The sequence below is a fragment of the Dendronephthya gigantea genome, unplaced genomic scaffold (assembly GCF_004324835.1).
Source record: "Dendronephthya gigantea isolate DGI-Jeju-01 unplaced genomic scaffold, DenGig_1.0 000175F, whole genome shotgun sequence".
In the NCBI taxonomy this organism is placed as follows: domain Eukaryota; kingdom Metazoa; phylum Cnidaria; class Anthozoa; order Malacalcyonacea; family Nephtheidae; genus Dendronephthya; species Dendronephthya gigantea.
In genome coordinates, this window is record NW_021163185.1 from 200,126 (window position 1) to 225,061 (window position 24,936).

At 37.3% G+C, this 24,936-nt stretch overlaps 5 protein-coding genes across 5 annotated transcripts; 1 reads left to right on the forward strand and 4 right to left on the reverse strand.

Moving 5' to 3' along the window:
* Positions 1-5,289: 5,289 nt before the first annotated feature.
* On the reverse strand, positions 5,290-7,129 carry LOC114538133. Its single transcript, XM_028559247.1, has 3 exons — positions 7,051-7,129; positions 6,216-6,414; positions 5,290-5,871 (listed from the first exon to the last, which is right to left on the reverse strand). Exons 2-3 carry the CDS (start codon positions 6,369-6,371, stop codon positions 5,290-5,292), a joined length of 738 nt encoding a protein of 245 aa, XP_028415048.1. The 5' UTR covers positions 6,372-6,414; positions 7,051-7,129.
* A 241-nt stretch (positions 7,130-7,370) lies between these two features.
* On the forward strand, positions 7,371-8,428 carry LOC114538134 (ATP-dependent DNA helicase RecQ-like). Its single transcript, XM_028559248.1, has 2 exons — positions 7,371-8,005; positions 8,146-8,428. The coding sequence occupies exons 1-2, from the start codon at positions 7,422-7,424 to the stop codon at positions 8,426-8,428; spliced, it is 867 nt and encodes a 288-aa protein (XP_028415049.1). The 5' UTR covers positions 7,371-7,421.
* A 2,576-nt stretch (positions 8,429-11,004) lies between these two features.
* LOC114538110 lies at positions 11,005-13,731 on the reverse strand. Its single transcript, XM_028559227.1, has 3 exons — positions 13,031-13,731; positions 12,470-12,796; positions 11,005-11,866 (listed from the first exon to the last, which is right to left on the reverse strand). Exons 1-3 carry the CDS (start codon positions 13,553-13,555, stop codon positions 11,009-11,011), a joined length of 1,710 nt encoding a protein of 569 aa, XP_028415028.1. The 5' UTR covers positions 13,556-13,731; the 3' UTR covers positions 11,005-11,008.
* Positions 13,732-13,807: 76 nt separating this feature from the next.
* On the reverse strand, positions 13,808-16,279 carry LOC114538111. The gene is made up of 2 exons (XM_028559228.1): positions 16,112-16,279; positions 13,808-16,028 (listed from the first exon to the last, which is right to left on the reverse strand). The coding sequence occupies exon 2, from the start codon at positions 15,896-15,898 to the stop codon at positions 14,075-14,077; it is 1,824 nt and encodes a 607-aa protein (XP_028415029.1). The 5' UTR covers positions 15,899-16,028; positions 16,112-16,279; the 3' UTR covers positions 13,808-14,074.
* On the reverse strand, positions 16,108-19,370 carry LOC114538114. The gene is made up of 6 exons (XM_028559231.1): positions 18,974-19,370; positions 18,558-18,677; positions 17,846-17,992; positions 16,854-17,595; positions 16,489-16,733; positions 16,108-16,287 (listed from the first exon to the last, which is right to left on the reverse strand). Exons 1-6 carry the CDS (start codon positions 19,343-19,345, stop codon positions 16,108-16,110), a joined length of 1,806 nt encoding a protein of 601 aa, XP_028415032.1. The 5' UTR covers positions 19,346-19,370.
* Positions 19,371-24,936: the final 5,566 nt, after the last annotated feature.

Sequence of the window (24,936 nt, forward strand, 5' to 3'; positions counted from 1 at the left end):
AACATATAAAACTCATTCACAAACGCATTTTCTTATATGGTTTTGTATTAACTATTTGTTCTTATTTCTACAGGCAAAAAAGGCCTGAAAACCAGAAGAATGACTAATTTTAATCCTTAGCTAACTGGTATTAAATTAAAAAAAAGTTTTCCTCGTTTGTGTAAATCAGGCCAATCATTTCGTAGCCAATAAACCAATGCATCATCGACTCTGTTAGCCTTTTTTACAGGCTTGGTATCTACACAGGACTGTGATAAACTAATGAGGTGCATTTAATTTCAAAAAAACAAATTGACTAAAATGATCAAAATTTCCAATTTTTAGGATTCTGAAAGTTTTAATATTCCTCTGATAACTCTTACACATGTCAAAGTTTAATTATGCTTTCCCACAATGATGAATATGCTTTTTATTCCTCAAATGGTCTGTTGATGCTTTTCAGGTGGTTATAATTTTTTAAACCTATTTGAGAAAATTGAAAGTACCCCAAAAATGTCATTGTGAGAAAGGCTAATATAGAGATTTCATATAATATATAAATATTCATGATTTATTCAAGTTTCTAGTATCAGGTGGTTGGTTATTTAAAATAGTATTAATACAATTGTCAATAATTGATAAAGTCTCTGCTATAAGTAAACACAAAAGTTATAGTTGATTATCGTCATCATCATCATCATCTTCATCATCTTCATCATCATCATCATCATCATTATCATCATTACAGATTTCATGGCATCATTTAGTACGACTGAATGTATTTCTTTTTAAATAGAATATCCATGGTAAATATAGTTTTAGTCCAGACAACTTGCATAGTTTAACATAAAAGTAGAAAAATATTAATACCATAGGAGGGTCCTCCTGATCCTGTATTATTATTCTCTATGTGAAAAAAACATATGCTTAATGCTTTATCATTGAAAATAACATCTACCTTCATCTACCTCATTGTCGTCGGACTTGGTAATTTCGGGTCTTTACACTGCAAAACAATGTTAAATAAACCATTCAAATATGTGCAGTACTGACAACTGCATGGTTCTCTGTTCTGCATATTTGTAAACTAAAATGTCCATTAAAGGGATTTTTTACAAGTTTGTCAAATAATATAATATAATTTTATCTTAACCCTGGGCTGTAATCCCTGACCTTTATTATAACACAATAAAATCCTGCTAGTATTTTTTACCTTGTATTAATTGTATACCTTGAAAGTATTAAAGAGGAACATAATTGTAGGCTTTAATTAACACATTAGATCTCAATTTTGAATTACCCATGACAGCTAGAAAGTGTAAATTAAGCCATGTACTATAAATTAACATTAAATCATATATAATTTAATAACTACATCTTTGCAATAATATAATAATAATAAATTAATAATATACTATAATCACAATTTACAATGTATATATTGCCCAAAGGTGTAGCCAGAATTTTAGGGAAGGGAGGGGCTAGCAAAAACCTAGGCGGGCAGTAGTGTGACTCGAGACAAGATTTGTGCTAAACATTCTATGAATGATTTTGTGACATGAAAGATGGACATGCAACTTCGACAGGCCAGATCAGATACAGGTATTTTGCATTATTGATGGAATAACAATGATTCACTTCATTTTCCCAGGAGGGCCCCAAAATTTTACCAGGCATCTCCAGCCCCCTCCCCAGCTACACCTCTGGTATTGCCTCAAAAAATATGAAGTGTATAAAACAATTTGCTGTTACAAAAATATATATGAACAGAAAGGAATTTTGTGCAATATAAACTAATGTCAGTATTACAGTATAGCTATATTTTACAAATTCACACTGTCATGCAATGTTTAACTGCAGCCAAAGCATATAAACCATTCTCTCTGTGACACCCTGAACTCCATTGTCTCTGTGACACTCAATTCCTCCACACGAGTGATGGTAAATTAAATTTTGATTATGTACAACCAGTGTCTTTCATTGGCATCAATCATGATACTTCGACAGCAGGAATATATATTGTTGACAGCTGGTTTTCTTGATTATCTTTTCTCCATGATTTTGTTGATGTGTTTAACAAGATTTTCACATTATGTGGTATCATTGGTTCATGTATAATGAAATGCCAGAAATGGCATCATGCTACTTTGACAACAAGAATAATAGTTGACTGGACTGTTTTTCTTGATTGTGTTTTCTCCATGATTTTGTTTCATAGAATGTGATATCACTGGTCGATGTATCATCAAATGGTGATGTGACAATAAATTTTTTGACCATTCAATTGAGATCTGTATTATTTCAGCGCGACTCGATTGTCGTGATTGATGAGATTTTCTTGTTCTTGTCCAGCATAAAGTCAGTGTGTGATCATACCACAACATATTCTTCAACAATTTTTGGTTACAATATTGAACAAAGAGTATACCAAGTGAGGATTGAGGAATATCTTCCATCTGCAATGCAATGCCTTAATTTTTTTTGGACAACTCAGGAAGATGTCAAGAAAGATGGAATATCTACATGGCTAGCCAAACATTAACATATTATTAGTATATTGCCCTTGTCTCTGTGCATGTGGTCATACTCCTATTTAAAAGTTTAAATTAGCTCATCTGATATCTATAAATATAATTTGTACATTCTAATAATAATAATAATAGTAATATTAAATAATTTCTTTTATGGTTGTAGTTAAATCTTTTCAGTTGTTCTTAGTCTAATAAAAAATAACAAAAAATACAAAATTAATGACAGAACTGCATGGATGCAAACACATTGAAAAGTAAAAAACAAAAACAATATTTACCTCTAGTGACATATCAATACATTTATAATTTGTTCATCTGTCAAATATTAATTGACTATTATCATTTGTCAAACACCATACACACGTTACTTTGTCAACCCCTCGCCACATCTAAAATGTGCAGGTTCCGTTGACCATGCATTCTCAACAATGCACACTCTTCCTCGAAACACAAATGATTGTGCCAGGATACGCCCAACCTTCGAAAAATACAATGTCTATGACTGAAATATTGAGAAATGAGGTCTTTCGTAATTTTCGTAAAGATGTAGAAAATTAATTGATATAAATAGAAAGAGATTATGAAATTTCAATTGTTTGCAATTTAAAATGGCCATCAGGACATGGTCAGTTACATTGACATTGCATTCCAAGGCATACAGGCAAACCTCGAAAGCACCAAAAGGGTGCCCAGGTCACGTGTCAACTCTACTGGTGTTTGAACAACACAAGCTTTGAAAACTGCTTTCGTATTACCTTCTCATGCATACTTGCATTCCTCAACTTACATAAATGATGCATTCGAATCGTGACATAACTCTGAGAACAGCACTTTATCAGAGTAAACATGTGGTTGTCCACTGCACTTGAGTCAAACATGTGTTGGTCCAACGTGCTAAACACCGCGCGCTTCACACATGTTTCCAGCACCGTCTTCGCAATTGCTCCTGATAGTCCAGCGCTACGAGGTAAACCACCTTGGTTAGCATTCAGCATTCTCATAATGCACTTCTCCGTTTCTTCACAAATCTTAATCAGTCCGTGTGACGGTAGCTTTAAACCCCCATTCGTCTTCCATGTTACGAACAAGTCCGGTATGTTCTCTTTCGTCGTCGTCAGAACCGTTGTACATTGTGTGCAATGGATCTTTTTCGTCACCATCTTCGAGACGTATCCAGCAATATACGATATTGCAGCCTCCTTGTACTCAGACAGTTCAATGGCATTAGACACATCACAGTAGTCATGATCGACGGCAGCTGGCTCTCTTAACTCCAGGTCGTATCGCCTTGCAATCGCTACGTCTGAGATCCCAGTCGGCGTCTCTTCAATTTCACACTGGTCTTTGACGCAGTCTAATATCTGCGTGTCATCTTGAGCAACGCAGTTTCCACGACCTCCTTCAATATTGTGTCTCATCAGCAGTTGCTTGTACGCTGCTACAAACTGGCGTGTGGTTGGATTATTATTCCATCCTCCGCATGCTCGCACAGCACCGAAGAACAACTCCAAGTGATCTTGGCTCATCTTGTACGTCAAGAGGTACTTTAGCACTGGTTTCTCCGTCATAACCAGATCGTCGGCCAATCCCAACACAGCTTTGATGCAAATAAGAAAACCAATAAACCCGGTCTTTCTTTTTGTCTTGAGAATCGATCTACCATCAGGACCTTTCAGATTTCGGATGTACGCACTCGCCTGGTCCAGAAACTTCTTCGTGTACTGATAATTCGATCTCCTGATTGGCGCTTTGTAATTCTTCGCCAGCCGGTTTCTGGAATTCAGAACATCAAAGAGACGATCAAAAACACGAATGAACTTCACTGTCGGACCACATCCCTGAAATTGTGGCAATTTCAGCTTACCTTCGCAGTATTCTAAAGCATCCGCGACACTCGAACTGAGGGCCTGTGCCGCAAGGTTTACCTTCATTTTCTGTGGTTTCCATTTGATATGCGCTGCCCGGAGCTTATTTGCGAGATGCAAACCCTCCGATTCTTGCAACTGATGCAATTTATCGATGAATTGCCACTGGATGGTGTTGCCATCTTCATCCTTCAGAACTTGCCAGTCCGACATTGTGTTTCGCACCAACTTTATCATGTGGCAGGCATCCAGAAACACGTAGATCTTGGCCTCTGGGTCACACGGATGCGGAAAATACGCCTGCAGGCTATCAGGTGTAAGAATTGCGCCGAGCTCCTTTAACATCGCCTGGTGGGTCGATGGACCGTCGCATGTGAAAGAAATCACCTTCACCCCGACTTCATGCAATTTTCGAATGCATTCTTTCGTTAAGTTGGCCTTCTCTTCACCAGTGAGTCCATTTACTAGAAAATATCCACAGGGTATTTTCCAACTTGAGTTTGCACATACAGCCATGTACACAAGAGCATCGGTTGCCTCAGGAAGAGAGTCGTCTTCAATGCCCGTTCCGAGGTCGACATACCCACGCATTCTTTGCCCATCCCACTCGACATGCTTGCGTATGGACATCTCATCCAAGTTGAGAGCGCAAACAACTTCCTCACCTTTTCTTTTTGCAGCGATGACCGTAGCTTTCAAAGCTGTCAAGGCATCTTTCGTGAAACCGGGTTCACCATCCATCGAAGTATACCACGATCGGATCACAGATACGTGTGGCAGCCCGAGCTGAAAACTCTTCCGAACATAATTATACGCCTTCGTTGAATAAAATTTTAAGGTCAGAGCAAATGACCTTAGCTCGGGCGGATACGCCCCAGGATTTTTGCTTTTCTTTTGCGACACTAACCTCTTCATCAGTTCCTTTGGAACTCCGGAAAAGGTTGTTTCCAAATCGCAGCGCAATCACTATTTATAAGATTACTCTGCCTCAGTTCACTTACCACTGACTCCAAAGTGCTAACCTTTCTCTTTAGCCTTCTTGTCTTTTGCTTTGATGCATTACACTTGTTCTGCAATTTAGTCATTTTGTTTACAAGATTGTCTACATGTTTCTTCATTCTACGAGGGGATTTACTGATATGGTAGGTGTGATCATGATTCACATGACTCATGTGTATTCTTTTTGGAGTACTTACCCCATTAATAAGCATCTCATCAAAGTCTTCATCTGAAGGCTTTCTTTTTCTTCCATGTGCAATTACATCATCAGTAATAACCTCTTTTGTTATACCCTGTACACTTACATTACAAGAGCTTACCTTATCAGTGACACCCTGAACAACTACTTTACCAACACTCTCAGTTGTTGTATCTCCTGCACTGTCTTTGCTTACTATATGTTCAGCTACCTCTTCCATACTCACACAATCTCTGTCTGACATCCAACTTGCAATATCTTTCGATGCAACCTCTACACATTTCACACTTTGTGTTTCCTTGACAGAAATGTTAAATTTAATATTGATAACACAATGAAAATCATCTATGCCACAAGACATACAAGACAAAATGGTACTCATGCACTATCAAGTTATACATTCATAGTGACAACACTATATGCATTGCAGGTGACCAGAAAAAACTTATGTATGTTTGCAACTAAAAAGTGTGACAATTGTCATTGAGCTAAAATGTGTGACAATTTATTTTTAATGTTAATGAACTTTGCCTCACATAATGATCTTCACTATACAGTTGTTATTAACATGCAGCTCTTGGAGTGGAGTCTAATTAGAAAATTATAATCTTACTTGTTCACTAATTTAAAAGAGGTACAAACCTGAGACTTCTGAAATATTGTTGGGATAGCATATGGCAACAGCATTGTCCTTTGCCCAACTTTTTGCATCATGTCCACACTAAAATGTTCGGAACAGACACGACTTCCCTTATTTGGAGTAAACTCAACAGCAGCATTCTTGTTTATATTCTCCATCCATAAGGCATGTAACTCAGGACTCCTCTCAGCATCAGGAAAACTATATTTCAATGTTAAAGTAGTATGTTAATAAATACCTAGCACCATGCAATTAAAGGTTTTTTAATTCAAATTTTATAGTATGCATGTTAAATATATATTATTTATGTAGTATATCAAGTATGCATTTTGTACATGTTTTTGTAAATTTGATTTTAGAGCTATTGAATAAAAAATGATATCACACTGCATAATTTATTAAGCTTATTTATAATTTAGCTAAATTAAACTTGCCGTCACGAAATACATTGAAAACGAAAAACAGTCAAAACACAATGATGTAATGCAAATTATCTCAAAAGTTAAAGAAATTCAACCCATAATTTATTACAGCTATTTCTGAGTGTACAAAAAATGACGCCATTGCCTTTTACGTGTGAAAAAATATCGTGTTTTTTTGCAATAAAAACTACAAAATAAAGAAATTGCATAAATATCTTACCGGTGGGAGGTAATATTCTCCTTTGAGAAGGAATTATGACAACCAAAAACGCAGCAAAACTTAGGCATTTTTTAAATTTAGTGAAAAACGGGAAAGATGAATAAAAAAATATTCAAAAACTGATAACAGTAAAAAATCGGGAGGGTGATGGACACAGTTTTTGACTTTGTATCGCGGTATGTCAGTGGTAATTACCATGGGCAAAGGGGACCATGTGGCGTCAGCAAAGCTGAAAATCCGCCATCTTTTCTGTTACACTTTTTGGCAGCGAGCCGGTCCTCCAGGAATTATTATATAGCTCAGTGGATAGGATCGACTAAAGCCCCTTGAGCCTGCAATCATTAAATATATTATCAGCGGTAATTAATAAATTCGAAATTAAACTGGAAACTCTCGAAATAACCGGGGCTGCCTCAACCTCGTACCCAGGGTCTTTACTCGTGGGGAGAAAAGACCCTGGTTGCCGCTGGTCACGTGGCCTATAAAAATTGCATCGCCTCAGGGTGTGGAGAAAGTATCATATTACATGCTTCCACTTGTTAGCTGTCATTTCTGCTGTCGTCGCCATGTTGGAATACATTGCCTTTTTCTCGTGCTTGGAATTTGCGGTTTTAAATAGTTTATATAAAAAAATTACCTTAAAACCAAAGCAAGTTATCTGTCTTGAGAGTATTTACTTGCAAAAGGATGTTATGTGCGTTTTACCAACGGGATATGGAAAATCTCTGATCTTCCATCTTACGCCTGTACTGTTGTTCGCGAAACATAAATTGCGCGGTTCTAGTTCGAAATCGAGTATTTCAACGGAACAGATAGATTCAATAGTCATCGTTGTATCGCCTCTTAATTCCTTGACGAGTGACCAAATATCTCGCTTAAGTACGAGTGGAATCCGAGCGTCCGTTTTGAATGTGAAAGAGCCGAGAAGTCGGGAACTTGATTCTGACGAGGAATATATGAACGATGATGTAGATGTCGATTTCAGTCTGTGCGAAGAGAACAATTTACGTGTTGGAGCTTATAACATTGTTTTTGCGCATCCAGAGACTTTGATTTCCAGTAAATATGGACGGGAATTATTGCTGAGCAATATCTACCAAGAGAATGTTGTTGCTATTGTCGTAGACGAGGCTCATTGTATAGTGGAATGGTTAGTATTTTGAAAAATGAAAATTCCAATATTAGTAAACAGATTTTCTAGTATACCATGTGTAAAATTTGGGTAGCCATCTGGAAAAAAATGGATGCTTCACTAAACAAATTCTATGATATTTTTGTTTCGTACTGTAGGGGGAAAGACTTTAGGAAAGATTACGGAAAACTGGGAGTATTATGTGCATTGTTCCCAGATGTCCCATGTCTTGCCATGACTGCAACAGCTAATAGGATGGACATGAAGGCTATTCAGGACTCACTTGGATTGAAAAATTGCATTTCTATTGTTGCCAATCCAGATAGGAAAAATATTTTTACAGTAAAATATTTCGATCTGGACAAGACATTGATGCTGTCAAGTCTATTTTGGAGCCAATTGCAATTGGTCTTCTCCAAGAAAAGAATCAATATCCTTTAACAATTGTGTATACACCCTTAGAGATATGTGGATTTGCATATAAATTGTTTGAGCATATTCTTGGTCCCCAACAGTATTACCCTCCAGGTGCTAAACCAACCCCATCAAATAGGTTGTTTGCTCAGTTCCATGCACCACAAACTGACCAAATGAAAGAAGAGATTTTGAAACAGCTTTGCTCAAAAAGAAGTATTATTCGGGTGGTTTTTGCAACTGTTGCCATTGGAATGGGTGTGGACATACCTAATATACGTCAGGTGATTCATGTTGGACCTCCATATTCAGTCAAGGCATATTTTCAAGAGACTGGGCGTGCTGGAAGGGATGGCAAGCCATCAACAGCTAGCCTATATTACAATAACAGAGATATTGGTAAGAATAGAGTTGATATGCAAGACGATATGCGTAACTTTTGTTCGAGTGAGAATGAGTGTCTGAGAAAGTTGCTGTTAAAGTCTTTGGACTATGAACAAAGTACTCTTTGCAAGCCATTACACCTTTGTTGCAATGTGTGTGAGGAACATTGTACATGCACTATGTGCTTATTAGAAACTTCAGAATCCGATTAAGCTAAAATGTATTAAGTGTATAAATATGTATAAATAAATATGTAAATATATATATATACAGCTGCTGTCATTAATGTTGTCCAAATCAAGTATATCAATATACCTGTCATGTGACTTATTGGTATGCACCAACTCGAGTGTGCTTGATATGTAAATGTATGAAGCACCCGCATAGCAGATATATTTACATAGCAAGCACACTCGAGTTGGTGCATACCAATAAGTCACATGACAGGTATATTGATATACCTGATTTGGACAACATTAATGACAGCGGCTGTATATATATATACAACCTTTTTGACAACAACTGTATATACTAAAAGTATTAAATTAAATTATCTTATATGTAACAAAGTTTAATATATGGCATAATACATATAAGTCTATTTACACACTAATGAATCCAGTGAAACCACTGAGTCCCAATGCACCCAGACAGACCTTACTTTAGTATTTTACTGGTAGAATATATCACTCAACAACAGAACAGTGCCAGTGCCAATGAGTATATCAATCTGGCATATGTGTACCATGGTTAAATTGTGATATGGTAGTTAAATTGTATTAGGAGGTGATGGGTTTCAAATGGTTCAGTCTCAAATAATTTCCCCCAAATATAGCAATAGTACTTCTGCAGGTTTTCCCTTATGTTATTGTCTTCATCACTAAACCTCATTTTGGTGTAAAGCAAATATATTGCATCACGTAAGTGTTGCAGGTAAAGACAATAGCATAAAAAAACACTGCACAAGTGCTATTATAATGTTTTTATTTTAAAATTAATCATTCAGTTGATTGTTCTCTGTCATCAAACACTGGGTAATGCATGAGAATGTTGTTCTTATGCCTGTCAATCTATTCCTTGAATTTTTCTTCATTGAATGAGTGTAGTGGATCACACGAGATATTTCCAATTGTCTCAAACATCCTACCCTCTTCCTTCCTAAATGGTCTTAATGCCCTCAAATCTTTCCCTATCAGTTGTTCATCATCAGCTGACGACTTGTGTGTGTGGCCTGATGACTTTGGTCGAATATTCACCTGACCTTCGAATGCCTCCACAATTTTCGAAACTCCTCCTGATGCTTTGCTTGCCCTTTCGATTGCCTTTTCAGTTTTGTTAGCCCCCATAGAACGAATCAGTTTTTTCATCTCGCAGTTGCGGTTCTCTTGAAATAGATCAATTTCAATGTTCTTTCCATTCCCACCTTTCCAATTAACAGTAGCAGCCCATTTGCATCTATGGGCTTCAGCTTCTGATAAGAGGACTTTGGTTTGCAAAATATTGATGAACATTTCAATTGCAAACTCATTAAAACCAGAAGTGGAAAAGAAATGTTGTAACAGCTGCTTTCTTAACACACACAGGTACTCACCATTACCTGTTGCAACAGCATCCTTTATATCTGCCAGCAGAAGGAATGACTTCAAGATGTTTTACTGTAGGCCCAAACACCATCAGTCGTCTCATCATCACCAGATAACGTAGTCTCATCATCAGTTGCCACAGTCTCATCATCACCACAAAAACATACTCATTGAGGAATTTGTCCAGGGATTGTTGAGGTAGCTCTTCTGGTACTCTTCACTGAGAACATAAACACTATGAGGACCGTTTGCTGTTGGCTTGTTTTTGCATCACCCATTTGGAAAAACTCCAAAAGGGCTTCGATAACAAAACACTTACCAACACTGAAAAACAGCTGCTCACAATCCTCATAGTGTTTGACATCAGCTGTAACATTTCTCCTGTTTAGCTTTTCCCTGAAGAAGCGAAGTGTACCCTTTTCCCTTCCAGAATTGAGATATAATTTCTTAAAACAGTCTGAAAAGCAGTAAATGAAATATTAGAAGACAAATATTCCAAGGACATACCTGTTTAGTATTCGACACAATCTACCCAATTGCAGTACCAGTGTTGATACATTAATTTTGCAGAGACCAGTGTAAATCATGGGTGCAAAAAAACTACAGGCGCAAAATAATTATAGGAGTAGACAATTATACACTACAATACCTTAAGATAACTTCTCTTCGTATGCCAGTCAACAATGCAAAAGGGATAGAGATGATCCAACCTCTGCTTGGCTGAATGGCACCCAGCACGTAAATCTTTTGCCCCAGCAAATCTAACACGGGTGAGTTGATCTCCAAAGCATGGTACTTTCACACCATGCAATGGATCACTCTCAGATGCAGCTGGTGGGACATGTGAGGCAGGTTGATCAGGTCTTGATGTTGTTCCAATTGCAGGTGTACTTTCACAGTTTTCTTCAGGCTCTGGTGCACACAGTCCAGCTGATGAATATATTTCACGAGTCCACTTCTCAAGTTGGTCCAAAACATCAACACAGTCCGAGTATTTCTTTTCATCTTTCATAAGTACTGGCATTGTGACAACCTCAGATTTTTCGGATAATTCTTTGGAATAAACACATTTGGTGGTTTGAGGGGTAAATGGTTGAAACATGGCGAAGGATGGTAAATGTTCAAACAAAATTTTGGCAATGATGACCTGGTACCGACTTCGTATCTCTTTTAGCTCTGAATCATTTACAGCCACCACATCCCTGGCATTGATTTTCCTGAGATCCTGCTGTGGACCAGAGTCAGAAAAGCCTTGGTCTGGTACTCGATTAAAGACAATACTGGAAGCAACTGCATGAACGCTACGGTTTTGAATATCCTGCCTCATATCATGTGCTTTTTCTTCCCAGTCGATATTGTCTAATACGTAGACAAACTTGTAACCAGACTTCACTAGCTCTGTGGCACGGTCAAGTAAATGTTTTCCAACATCGTCAAGGATCTTGTACTTTTTGGTGGGCTCAAGACATAGCCCATATTTATTCAATTTGGCAATACACTAAATAACAGATGATCAAAAAACAAATGTTGAATTCTGGGGAAAGGTACAAAAGAATCAGGAATCACATACAAGGCTACAAGATCAGTTGTCAATCATTCTAAAACAGGTACAGCATTCAATAAGAATGCAAATTCAGAATTTTTGGTTCTAAATACACAAACAGAATTGAATGGTAATATTTAGTTAAGTCAGCTGTTAGTGTTACAGTACAATGAAGGACATGATGAGCCTGTGTGTAAAATAATTTCAGTATTACCTGACTACATATGCTAAAAACCCTTTATTTACTAAACACTTGTAAATCCTAACCATGCATATGGCATATCCTATCAGTGCATTGGTGATCTCGTTCATTTGGCCACACATGCACAAAATTGATTTAACTGCCTGGCAACTGCCTAAAGCTAGAAGCCTAAGCAATTTTATTTACAGCAGTTAAGCAGAATTCATTGTCTCATAGCAATTTTTCATACTGTTGATGTGGCTCCAATATGGATAGTTTTAATCAGAGGGCTTAATTAAGTATTTAGATTACTTTATATTTCATAACATATTTAACAACACAAAAAATTACTTGGGCATGAAAATGTAATGACTTACATTAACAGATGCTTGACCTTGTACCAACAAAACCGAGTTTATTCTCTGAATTCTACTCAATTCATGGCATCTTAAGAACATTATGATGCCATAAATTAAGCAGATGCCAGGATTCTTCTTCCCCGGATAGATGCTGCTTTCTATCAGAGATAGCAGTATTTTGTTCACAACTGGACATCTGGTTGCCATCTCTTCTAACACTTCCGACATCCAACCCTCATCTGACATACCATCATAGGATATTTGCCTGAGAACAGATGGTTCACTTCTTCTGGCAACCTCAATCAATTCTTGATTTGCCTTAGCCAAATCCAATAATTCACCTTCCTTTAAATAGGCAAATTAGAATATATTTTAAAAGATATCAATTTCGAAACATTTCACTATAAATTAAAATTACTATGAAGTATGAACCAAATATAGATCTTATTATTCATGACCATGATTAAATATTAATCATTTGTGAATATCACGCCTCATTAATAGCGCTAAATATTCTACAAGAAAAATATCAAAATACTAGAATTAAACAGCATTACACGCAAAATAAAGAACACTTACTTGTGAAGGTAATGTTGTAGGACTTGCGCTTTCAGAGGTAGCGATGTCAAAATCAATACTGCGTCGACGCGTAATCCCAGTTGCTCGAACTTTGGGTGCTGGTTTATCGACCGACGGCGATATCTCAACACAACGTTTGGCACGGATTTCTTCTTGTAGTTGTTGCTGCGTTTCGTAAATTGTTTTCTTTAACAGTATAGCAGTTTTTAGTCTTCTCTCACATGGCCGACAGATCAAGTGCGGAAGGTTGCTACTTTGTGGCAACTTATCGCCGAAAATAGTCTCAACGTCACGTAAAATCGCGACGTTAGAGTCCCGAAACAAACCTTTACAATGCCTCGGATCACCAACAGAATTACAGAGTCTGCAGCGCGAGATATTGACCGACGATTTAGATGGATTCTTGTAGTACTTTTTTGGCGTGCCTTTACTAGCCATTGGCGAAAACTGAATGAGTATTCTTTTGAAATTTGATCTAATTCCATGATTAACATGTAACTTAATACTCCATTCTTCTGAGGCCATGGCAGTGTTATTGAATTGCAATAACACAAAATCTTCAAGCGTGAACTATGTATATTTTTTCTTTTTGCGAAGGACAAAACACAATACTACGAGGAAAATTTTCCGATAACAAACGTACGCTCCTCTCCCACCCCTCCCACAGGAAAATTTCAATTTAGCACCCAGAATCTGGGTGCCACGTGACCAGCGGCAACCAGGGTCTTTTCTCCCCACGAGTAAAGACCCTGGGTACGAGGTTGGGGCTGCCTATGAAATTATAAACATTAACAATTAAGTTTTTTTATTGTTTTTTGGCATCAGCATCATGTAACGACAATTATATTGAAGGTACTTATATATTTGTTGTTTTATTTATAAGTTGATGATCCTATTTAAGTATTTATATCCATAGATAGGCCCTTTCTATATTAAATATTTAATATTCACTACATCTATCAAAGTATCATGTAACCACAAAATACATAACATCAATAAAATCACATTATTTTACTAAATAAGTATTCAGTCTCCATTGGTACACTAATGCAGATATGGTCTCTTTACTTGCTTGCTTTTGCATGTATCACATCTCCACTTTCTTTTAGTCTTGATAGCCCACTCAGGGATGTCAACACACAATGGGTGAAACCAAGCATTGCAATTTGAACATTGTACATATTCCTTCTTGTCATTAGGCATCCTGCAGACACAGTAGATTGCAACAGATATTCTTGTGGAGCCTAGATGACGTGGTACTCTTCGGGTAGTCTTTGGGAACAAAGCCATTCTTCTGGACTCCAAACAGTTGACATAGTGCTGTCGTAAGCCTTGTTGGTCATATGATTGAGTAGATGGATTAATACCATTGCATAAATCTGTTGCAATGGCTAGTGAGAAAAGGCCACAATCATTGTAATTGATTTGTCTTTGAACTCTCTCGTTGACAAACAATATTGCTTCACCTGTGTACATGAGCATATGGCAGGCATGGCGTATTGCAACTGAATTTGCTGTGTTGTAAAGAGTATCATAAATTTTGACAGTACCAGGACCAGATGATATTGTACTCATACAAACCCAGTGGGCCCCAGTGTTGACAATTTGCACAAACTCACTGATTGCTGGTGTAACCAAGTCACCTTTAACTGCAGGGTCACAAAGGCCGTCCACCAGGGGGAATTCTGTCTGAAGCAATACTTGTCCAGCATGCATTTCAGAATCAGTTAGCCATCCTTTCTTATCTAAAATGTTCTTTTTAGAAGCTTGGTACAGTGTGATCATTGCACCTGGGCAGTCAGGGTCATTGAGGCTTAACCATGCTTTTGGATCTGGTGAGGATTCATCTATGAGGATAAATGTTTTTCCTTGTTCATTGCACCTAAGCATGTTGGTACTCTCTGAGGCATTTGGCAAACATTGCAGGTCTTCAGCAAGAGCATTTTTCTCTTCTTCAAAATTACCAATAGAATCCCCTAATGGCGCAGAAATTAATTGACTACATGTGAATGCCGGGGAACTGGACTGTTCTGCTGTAAAATTTTCCTCTTTATCATTTGTTATATCATTTTGTGACTTGTTTTGTTCTTTTATCATATCACTGATATCCAGTTCTAGCGAAGGAATCACTTTCTTTTGTTTCTTTACTGGAGACAAAGCATCTATAAGACAATTTTTTTTTCTCTTTAAGTTCAATCGAAGAGGAAGCTTGCCATACTCCTTATGCTTTGTTAACTGTTCCTTCACTTCTTTGGATTGCTTCTTTGAAACCGTTTTTGGTTTTGAAGCTTCCATAAAAAGACCGTTTTCTGATGGTATGTGTTGTTTAAAGTTTTCCATCAGTGTATGCAGATCTTTTTTTAGTTTCACCAAAGCATTCCCATCAGGACAAAGATAGGTAAGATTTTGAACTTCTTTCAACATCTCTCTGCAGCATCTCCCCTCATGTTGAGGATTAACAGATGGCTTTCTATCCTCATCTTTGAATTCGTTTTCTGGGTTATCTGCCTCATCTGGAACTGTTTGTACCTCTCTGTTTACTGAGAGAACATTTTCCAAACTACATGTGCTCTTGGAGGTGATATGAGAAGGTGGCAGTGAATCAACCGGAATGACTGAAGAATCTATTGTAAAGTGTGCGCTAGATGTGTAGGAGGGAGACATTCTCTCCCAGCCCCATCCCGGAAAATGTGTGTAGATAGCCAAAAAGTGTTTACAAGGCCAATGGTGTTTTTGCCAGTCAAAACAACTACAAGATGGCATGGTGTGAAGATCACCAAATTGAACTTTGTAGGATTTCCCACAATTGCTTTGGCTTTCAACCATAAACTCGCCGTGTTCTTCATGTCTGATACTAGATTTGCTCATTGTGCCTGCTTGGGATAGACGTTTCTGGCAGTGTGTGACAAATTGTCTTGGTCGATTGTGCAACCATTTTGGGAGTGATTCGTTGTAATGGCGATATGCACTGGCGTAACGGATGTTGCTTTCAATATATCTAAAGAGATCATTGTATGATTAGGCTATTCATCTGGATTCCGACTTGAAGATATAATGAAAAATATTTCAATTTTTGCTTACTTTTTATAGGCGCTGGGGAGAAACTGTGTTACCACAACACTTATCAGTCCACTTAGAGTCTTATCTCTGTTGTCAGCCAGAAACTGATACTTCAATGATCTATTCTGTCGTTCCACGCCATTGTTAGTATTAACTTTTACATTAAAGCGGTCTTTTCTGTATGCCCAGACCCAGCGCTAAATAGTGAGAATAAAGAAGAAGCGTATATAAGAAGAGCGTAAAAATATGCATCCCTCAAATTTACCCAACTTTTCCCTACAAAGCATTTTGGCTGATTATATTAGGCTATGTACATACATTGTCGTTTTCGATAAAACTTGTTTGACTACAAAGAAACAGCATGTTGTCCTTTATCTTTGATCTTTGATCTAACTCACTTTTTTTTCTGGTAGCCAGGTTTTATTCATCCAATCTTGCAATAATTTGTTCGTTTTCCATAATTCATCACTCTTGAGATTGGTAAGGGTTGTCTGAAATTCTTCCTCGTTAGGAGCTTTTGCCATTGCACGTAATCTTGTCAGAAGCTTATCTTTTTGTTCTTTTGTAACCCCATTTTTGCCTTTGTTTACCCATCGAACCCAGGCCTGTTCGCGATGAAAATCACACAGATACACAAGGCAGTCTGGAAAGAAAAAACATTGTCTGTAGATTAATTTAATTGCGCAAGTGCAGTGCCTTGAGTTTGTGCTTCAATATTATATTGACTATCGACAAAATATTTTTTATAATAACATTTCCTTACTTGGAAAAAGTCTTTCAATGGCATTAATTTCGGCTTCACAGAAATCGACCATGAAGAAATCGGGGTTCCAATTTGGATTCCAACCTTGCAGTATATGCAAAGCTTCCCAAATGGAATTAGCATCTTCTTGTTGGACCACAAAAGAAGCAACAACGCAGTAATCGACATTGGTTTTGACGCACATGAAGAACATAGGAAGAGCATAGCGAGACGTTTTATATGTCGCATCAAGTAGGCAAATATCACCTCCATATCTCTCGAGAAGTTTCCTTTGCCACTGTGTTTGGTGGACCAGAAGAAGATTTTTTAATTGGTCTTCTTGTTTTATTTCAACGATGTCATCATCACAACTATGATCATTCTCATTTGCATAATCACCATCGTCTTCATCACTTTTTCCATCATCTCCGCCGGTGTTCACATGGCTGTACGGTCGGAAATAGAATTTGTCATCTGGATTTTCCTTCTGCCATTCTTTAATTTTGGATTCTAAGTTTTCTTGATCAATATTTGAGTGTCTTTGCTGCACTGTCGCTCTGTACATATGATTCCGTACATCAACGCTAGTAGGGAAGAATCTCCTGTTTGTCACTTCTGGTGGTTGTTGTCCAGCAAATATTTCCTTCTTCACGTAATATTGCAGGTGATGTTGCATCTCAGAGACACGATTAACTCCGTTTGATACCAATTCCTGTATCTTCTTCACCAGTCTCTCGTCAATAGGTTGAAGAAGTCCAGAGATCTAAGAATATAGATTTGAAGAATTTAATTCATGTTAATGTTCAATTTTATATAACACATAACATATATAATAATATGCAAGGAAATGTTTCTCGACCCTGATTGGTCGATTAATCCGTAATTGCACTCGAAATTATACTATCACCTACACTTATACTTTATGATTTTTTATAGGGAACTGCATTACCTGTGTGACTATTATTGAAGTATTGTATGACAACTGTAATTTATTTTATGCAAAACAAATGTACCTTTCCTGTCAGGTGAAACGAATGGTCTTTTTCCTGAGGCAGAGTAATATATATTCTTTTCTCCATAACGATGCTCTCATCTCTGAAGCGAGCATCACGCAAGATTTTTGACATCATCTCTTTCTTTTTTTTCTTATCTTCCGTAATCTAAAGAGTGTTACAAATTAATGTATTCCCTGTTCTCGTTGATTAACATTAAAAATCAAACCGGAACCTTTTTCGCTTAGAAGAGTCTCGTGCAGACAAAGCAAGTGCATAGCTAAAATAAAGCAACAAATTGCGCAGCACTCGAAAAAAGGCCTCCGCGATTGAGATGAAGTTCTAAATTGAATTTGACTCAATGACCTATTGTGTCACACTATTGATAAAACATTCTGTTCATCAACCTCATTATATGTTCTGTTAAGGCCAACTCTACTAGGAAAATAATTTTTTGGATTGGACCAGATAGAACATCTCGATCGCTCCATATGGAGCGAAATGTTCTATCTGGTCCAATCCGCAAATTATTTTCCTAGTATATCTCAGGACCAAAAAGTTGGAAATCTCCATATCTCAGGACCAAAATATTTCAACTTTTTATTTTCCGCCCTGCGATGTTGTTTTATCAGAAAATTTCTTTTCCAGACGCATGCACGCGAATTTTTTTCCCTTATCCGGTACAATCCACGGATTATTTTCCTGAGTGGAAATTGACCTTTTTTAGCCTCACCTGAAAATCTGGAAACTTCACTATTTTTCTCATGTGAATTCTGGCAGGACAGCCGCATCTTTTCGTGTCTTGTACCAAAAAACGACGTTTGGGATGATTATAGCTGTGATCAACTCCATCCTAAGAGCAACATATTTTTATTATTTCTTTACATTATTTTGAAGTATAGTATGTTAAATGGTTTTATACAAGAACCTTTTGCCCTTTGGTAGGAACTTTTGGTATGAAAACACTTTATGAGCTGTGGAAGTTAACCTTATTGTGGAGTTACATGCACCCCAGGAGAAAAGAGGACGGCACTAAATAGCGATAAATTTACTATTTCTTTCTCCCAGGCCTTGTAGTATTACATTGGTATTACATTAGTATTACATTAGTTGGTATTACGTATTAGATTACACAATTGTGGCACTTACAGCATGTTCAAACTTCTTTAAAGCCTCCTTTTCTTTCTTCGCTTTATTTTTATCGGGTCCATTTTGGCAATCTAGAATTCTTATTCCAGCAATTTCGAATGGGATTCCGTCAAACTCGAGCTTGAACCCTGTGGTCTCCTGTGGGTCTTGCCATCGCACGCGATGTTTTCTATGAGTTTTGGCATTTTCGTTGCCCGTTGTGTCACTGAAGCCCGTTGTTTGTTTGAATACAGTGAAGCGACTAGTGGTGGCAATTTCGTACGCTTTAATGAGCTCATATGCTGTAATTTCGTCCTTAACATATCCTGTGAAACGATCAAACTGTTCTGTGAAAAACGATGCCCACGGGTTGCTTGATGTTGCAGTCGCCATTTAATTTAAATTTCGCGCGAAATTTAATTTGTTTACATTTAGGACCGGAAGTTATAATTAAAATATTCCGCATTCATAAATAGAATAAAAATAATATGGTAATTACCGCTGATAATATATTTAATGATTGCAGGCTCAAGGGGCTTTAGTCGATCCTATCTAGTGCCTTCCGAATCACTGTTAATGTTAAACACAGTTATTATCCTGTGTTGACCATATATGTTCCTTTGCACATGCGTGTTTTTGTCTTGACTGCGATTTCGCGATGAACACAAAAAAAAAAAAAAAAGGAAAACCGAAGCCCATTTTATACCTCGGGCATTTCCCGTGGAAAGCCCGAGTAATAAAAATTTAAAAGCATTTAAAATTTTCCGTACGTGTACGTGCGTATAAAAAACGTGTAAGTGGAAAGCAGCCTTTAAGGTCCTAATATACAATCACGAGTGCGCAGCGCGAGTAATATGATTTGAACAGGTATGCACAAGTCCAATCAAAAGCTGTGTATGGTATTGTGTGAAGAATATCGTACGTCCAATCAAATTGCATGAAGTTATGATTTCCCTTTTTTTATTTTTTATTTCAACATTCTATACTGTGCATAAATCTCTATACACATATAATGAGTTTTCATATAGCTGTGCATAAATCTCTATATACATATATAATCAGTTTTCAGATAGCTTTTTAATCTAGCCTCTGAATCGCCAGAATCGGCCGTCGTAAATGTTGTCGGCATCCTCGTACCTCGGGTTTTCGTTGTTTGCAGTCAAAAGAGATATAACCCCGAGAAATTAGATTGGTCAATACTCCGCATTCGTCTTGCAATTTAGACATATTGTGGAGCTTTTAACTAAGTCTACCACACTCTTCAGGTGATTGTCGCGTCTGGTGGGAATATCTTGGGAACTTGATACTGTATTTACAATGTGTTAGTCACGTTTTATTTGATAGGTTTCGTAATTGCCGTGGTAGCGGTCTGAGATTGTTCTGTGCTGAGTTTGTTCTGCTTATGCACAGTTTCCGTCAGTGAGCCCGCGGTCGCGTCTCGAGATTGCATAACGTCATGAATGGCAGGATATTCATCTGCGGGTTCGCGAACCCGGTGTGACGGTCTGAGAGCTCCCAGAGTCTCAATAGCTCCATTGGTTTTACTCGATGTGGAGATGCTGTGAATAACCGTCCTTTATCGTACGTTGAAGATGATGTTCAACGAGAGTTTAAATCCTCAAGCAAGTTTGCGCCCAAAAGAGCTGCAGCTATGGAAGCCGACGACGACGAGACCGGGACACCGGAACTGGTTCCGGATTCGAGCGAACCCGGAGCTGGAGTGGCCGCTTCGCTTTTAATGAAAATCGAAAAATTTAAAAAGGTCATTTTTCTTCGTTATATTGTTAAGCTCATGGCCAAAAATTAGAGTTTTATTTCATTTAGTTTGCTCGCAATAGCTCCGTAAAGTTGGCTAATTTTTCCGCAAAGTTGACTGGTCAGCGGCACGGCCGACCGCCAGGCTTTATAAAAGTTCGATTTACTAGATTTACAACGAGTTTTTAATTTGTAAAAACTAAAAGATGGCCATTCGAGAGAAAGCTTATGAGAATATCCTTTTAGTTCTAACCTTCTTCTAGCTTGCAAAATCACGACAGGCAACTTCTGTAAAGTCTAGCCGTCTGATTTCAAGCACGCACCCGTGGCATAAATTTAATTCCTTCGCGAAGGAATTGATGTCGGCAAACTTAATGGTGTCGTGTTCTTAGACTTAAAAAAAGCTTTCGATACCGTGAATCATGATATTCTACTCAAAAAGTTGGATATTTACGGCATAACAGAAACGGCGCTGTGTTGGCTCAAGTCATATTTGACAGACCGAACGCAATACTGCAAAGTAGGGGGCCACACATCTGGACCACTTCGTGTAAAAACAGGCATTCCTCAAGGCTCTGCTCTAGGGCCACTTTTATTTCTAATATACATAAATGATCTGCCTCAATGTCTAGAGAGAACAAGCACCAGCATGTTTGCCGACGATACCCAAATCGATACATCTAGTGAAAATATTAATGAAATTGCAGAGAATCTTAACCATGATTTAGAAAAAATATCAACTTGGATGTCACCCAACCAATTAACTTTAAACCATTCCAAAACGGAATACATGATATTAGGTAGCAATTAATAAAAGAATTAATCAAATTGATGCACATCCTCACATACATATTGATGGTAGGAAAATAGACAGAGTTAAAGTAACTAAATCTCTTGGTGTAAATATTGACGAAAATTTGTCATGGAATGCACAAGTGCATGAACCTAATTACTAAAAAAATAAATGCAGGCCTTAGCATCCTAAGACGGCTTCGAGAAATAGTGGATTTTAGAACACTAATTACAATATATCAATCAATAGTCAACCACACTTTGATTATTGCTCGCAAGTTTGGGGCTGCCTAGGAAAGGGTTTATCATACAAATAACAAAAGCTCCAAAACCGAGCATTCCGAATTATAACACGCGAAAGCTATGAGATTCGATCTGTTGATATTTTGAAAAAAGTAGGGATCTCTAACCTTCAAGCCAGACGAGATCACCAACTAGCGCTTCTCATGTTTAAAGTTAAAAACAAAATGACTCCAAATTACCTTACTGAAATCTTTACTAATACCAATGCTATACATACCCATAATACAAGAAATAGCGAATACAATTTCGCATTACCTAAGCCTAAAACAAACAGTATGAAAAAGGCTTTCGCCTATAGGGGAGCTGAGGCTTGGAATAACCTCTCCACTGAAATAAAATCAACTAGCAATATCTCAAGCTTTAAAACTAAAATGAAACAAATATGTTAATGTTCACAATTGGCAAAATTTATATAATATACGTATATAGTGTATGCACTCGGCCTATTGGAAGATCACCCTTTTTCTTTCTCTTCTTTTAATTAAGTAATATTCTTGTAAATATTTATTTTGGTGAAATAGTACCGTTTTTAATAAAGTCATAATAAAGTCATAAGGCAACTAGCCCGTTTTCTGCAAATTTTCGTTTTTCCACATTGGTTTATTGAACTGTAAATGTCATATCATCAATGCTAACAATTATTCGAATACTCTAAGCAAAAATATCTCTTCTATCTGTAATATGCTACGGAAACAACACCGTCAAACAAGTGTACACAAAGCGGCTTAAATCGACGAAAGGCCATTGCATGTTAACATGGATAGTTAAAAGACTGGATAGGAAACTCATGGCGTCAGCATTTTAACCTTGTTGAAAATCGTGACGTCACGCACGATATAGCTTGCGTCAAGTTGCGTTAGCTTGCGTTAAGTTGCCTCAGGTCTTCTTGCAATATACTGAACAACTTATTGATTTTTTTAAATTAAAATAAGATTCACTTAAAATTTTGAAAAAATGGAAGTAGAAGATATTTTTGAAGAATGGGATGACAGTAATTTAATGGACATGGTAGAAATAAGTGAAGCCCTAGACGATGAGGAAAATGCGATCGATGAATGCGAGAAAAGCAATGAAAGCGAGGAAGAAGCGCACTCGGAAAGTGAGGACGAAAATGTGAACTTATTGCGTTGCAAGAAATGTAGAAAGATATATCGTTCAAAAATATGGTTTGCAAAACATCAAAGAACCTGTGACGGCTCAGCCTCAGCTAAGAAAAAGCGCAGAAAGCATCGCCCTATGACCGAGCACCAAATAAAAACAAGAGAAGTTCTAGCTGGCCTCGGAGCGTTGGACTACTTTGCAAATGATGGATTACAGACTGTGTCAAAACTCCTCGGCGGAATTTCCACTACTTCATCCGATCTAGCTTTACTTAGGGGAACACGGTTTGCTAATTTAAAGCTTCAGGCCATTCAACTCTATACACAATTACAAGGTAGTCCGTCCACTTTTTCCGATTTCTTAAAGAGTGTAACACAAAAACTGTGGGCAATCATCTTTGCTCTGGATTTTCGTGCGAGCTCTGCTGTGAGGCATAAATACATAGCCCAGCATTTAACGGAATACAGAACCTCTGAACTGTTAATTACTTCCTGGACCGAACTATTGAGAGGGTGTGGCTGTCCTAAAGGAAATTTGCTGTTGCAGAAAATTATTTCGGCGCTTTATGATAGTATTAATAATTTCAGATCCACTTCCGTTTGCAACGCTTTGAATATTAATGAGAAATTCAATGGAGAAACTGACAACAACACCACTCTTAGGTCGATAGATCAATCTATTGTAGCTTATGTTGCTGGATATGTTTGTAGGAAAACAAGAGATAAACTGCAACGATACTGCAAAGCCAACGAACACTCCACAACACCAAACGTGCAAGCAAACTGTGAAGGTTGGCGAAAATTGTAAAAACATTTAGGGGTTTTTTATCTGGAGCCGAAACTTCCGTCTTGTCCTACCCCAATCTAATTACAGCGTCTTTAAACAGAGGTGGTTTATCTACAGTTGAACCATTATTACTTAGTTATTTCTGTACGTTGGAAATGACCATTAGACCATATCTTAACCTTTTTCACTTCAGAAGTAGCACGCGTAAATCGGACAGTGATTTACTAGAGCAAATAGTTGAGAATGTGCCTGCACTGTTTGAATCTTGGCCTTATTCTTCTCAAATTGCTAATGAGGATAATAGGTTTCTTCTCCGCCTATTTACCGATTTATATTATCGTATACGAAAATGGCTTATCTTAAGGTGTATAAAGAGCACAAAAAATTTAAAGAAACTTTGTCAGGCCATAGGCAGCCCAATGGCGACTCGCGTGCCTGACAATGTTCAGGCAATGCAGGCATTATATATTAATATATATATATATATATATATATATATATATATATATATATATATATATCCTAAGGTAGGCAACTTCAATCCCAATATCGACATGGACACATGGAAACAATCCAAAAATACGTCAATTTATCCCTAAAACTAAGCTAAAATAACAGCAGAAATGAAATCTACGATAATTTTACTATATACTGGTTATATTTCAATATTGAAAACAAATTATGGAAGCGAGGAAAATGCGAAAAGCTTTTCATATTTTACTCATTTTTGAATGGGACGAGGCTGGACCCGCGCTGTTGACTTTTGAGAACGTTTGCAAATGACGAATACATAGGCTGTCACAACAGCGAGAAGAAAAACAGCCAATGAGATAACAAATTCGTCATTTTCAAACGTTCTCAAAAGTCAACAGCGCGGGTCCAGCATCGTCCCATTCAAAAAATGGGTAAAATATGAAAAGCTTTTCGCATTTTTCTCGCTTCCATAATTTGTTTTCAATATTAAAATATAGCCAGTATATAGTAAAATTATCGTAGATTTCATTTCTGCTGTTATTTTAGCTTAGTTTTAGGGATAAATTGACGTATTTTCTGATTGTTTGCATGTGTCCATGTCGATATTGGGATTGAAGTTGCCTACCTTAGGATATATATATAATATATATATTAATATACAATCTTCGTGCATTGGCCTAAATCTAATCACGCGATTGGTCAAAATCAATCACGTGGTTTCTTGTTGCCTAGCGACAGATCATGAAAATCGTGGTTTATTCGCAATAACCTAT

What these genes read in the sequence shown, in the direction of transcription:
- LOC114538134 (XM_028559248.1), top strand. Translation starts at nt 7,422, where the DNA reads ATGTTGGAATACATTGCCTTTTTCTCGTGCTTGGAATTTGCGGTTTTA. An exon ending in GCTCATTGTATAGTGGAATG is followed by an intron (nt 8,006 to 8,145) that starts GTTAGTATTTTG and finishes TTCGTACTGTAG; the next exon opens with GGGGAAAGACTTTAGGAAAG.
- LOC114538133 (XM_028559247.1), bottom strand. Translation starts at nt 6,371, where the DNA reads ATGGAGAATATAAACAAGAATGCTGCTGTTGAGTTTACTCCAAATAAG. An exon ending in CAATATTTCAGAAGTCTCAG is followed by an intron (nt 5,872 to 6,215) that starts GTTTGTACCTCT and finishes ATTTCTGTCAAG; the next exon opens with GAAACACAAAGTGTGAAATG.
- LOC114538110 (XM_028559227.1), bottom strand. Translation starts at nt 13,555, where the DNA reads ATGGCCTCAGAAGAATGGAGTATTAAGTTACATGTTAATCATGGAATT. An exon ending in CTACAACATTACCTTCACAA is followed by an intron (nt 12,797 to 13,030) that starts GTAAGTGTTCTT and finishes GCCTATTTAAAG; the next exon opens with GAAGGTGAATTATTGGATTT. An exon ending in AAGGTCAAGCATCTGTTAAT is followed by an intron (nt 11,867 to 12,469) that starts GTAAGTCATTAC and finishes TCTGTTATTTAG; the next exon opens with TGTATTGCCAAATTGAATAA.
- LOC114538114 (XM_028559231.1), bottom strand. Translation starts at nt 19,345, where the DNA reads ATGGCGACTGCAACATCAAGCAACCCGTGGGCATCGTTTTTCACAGAA. An exon ending in TGAAGTTTCCAGATTTTCAG is followed by an intron (nt 17,993 to 18,557) that starts GTGAGGCTAAAA and finishes AACACTCTTTAG; the next exon opens with ATTACGGAAGATAAGAAAAA. An exon ending in CATTGAAAGACTTTTTCCAA is followed by an intron (nt 16,734 to 16,853) that starts GTAAGGAAATGT and finishes TTTTCTTTCCAG; the next exon opens with ACTGCCTTGTGTATCTGTGT.
- LOC114538111 (XM_028559228.1), bottom strand. Translation starts at nt 15,898, where the DNA reads ATGAGCAAATCTAGTATCAGACATGAAGAACACGGCGAGTTTATGGTT.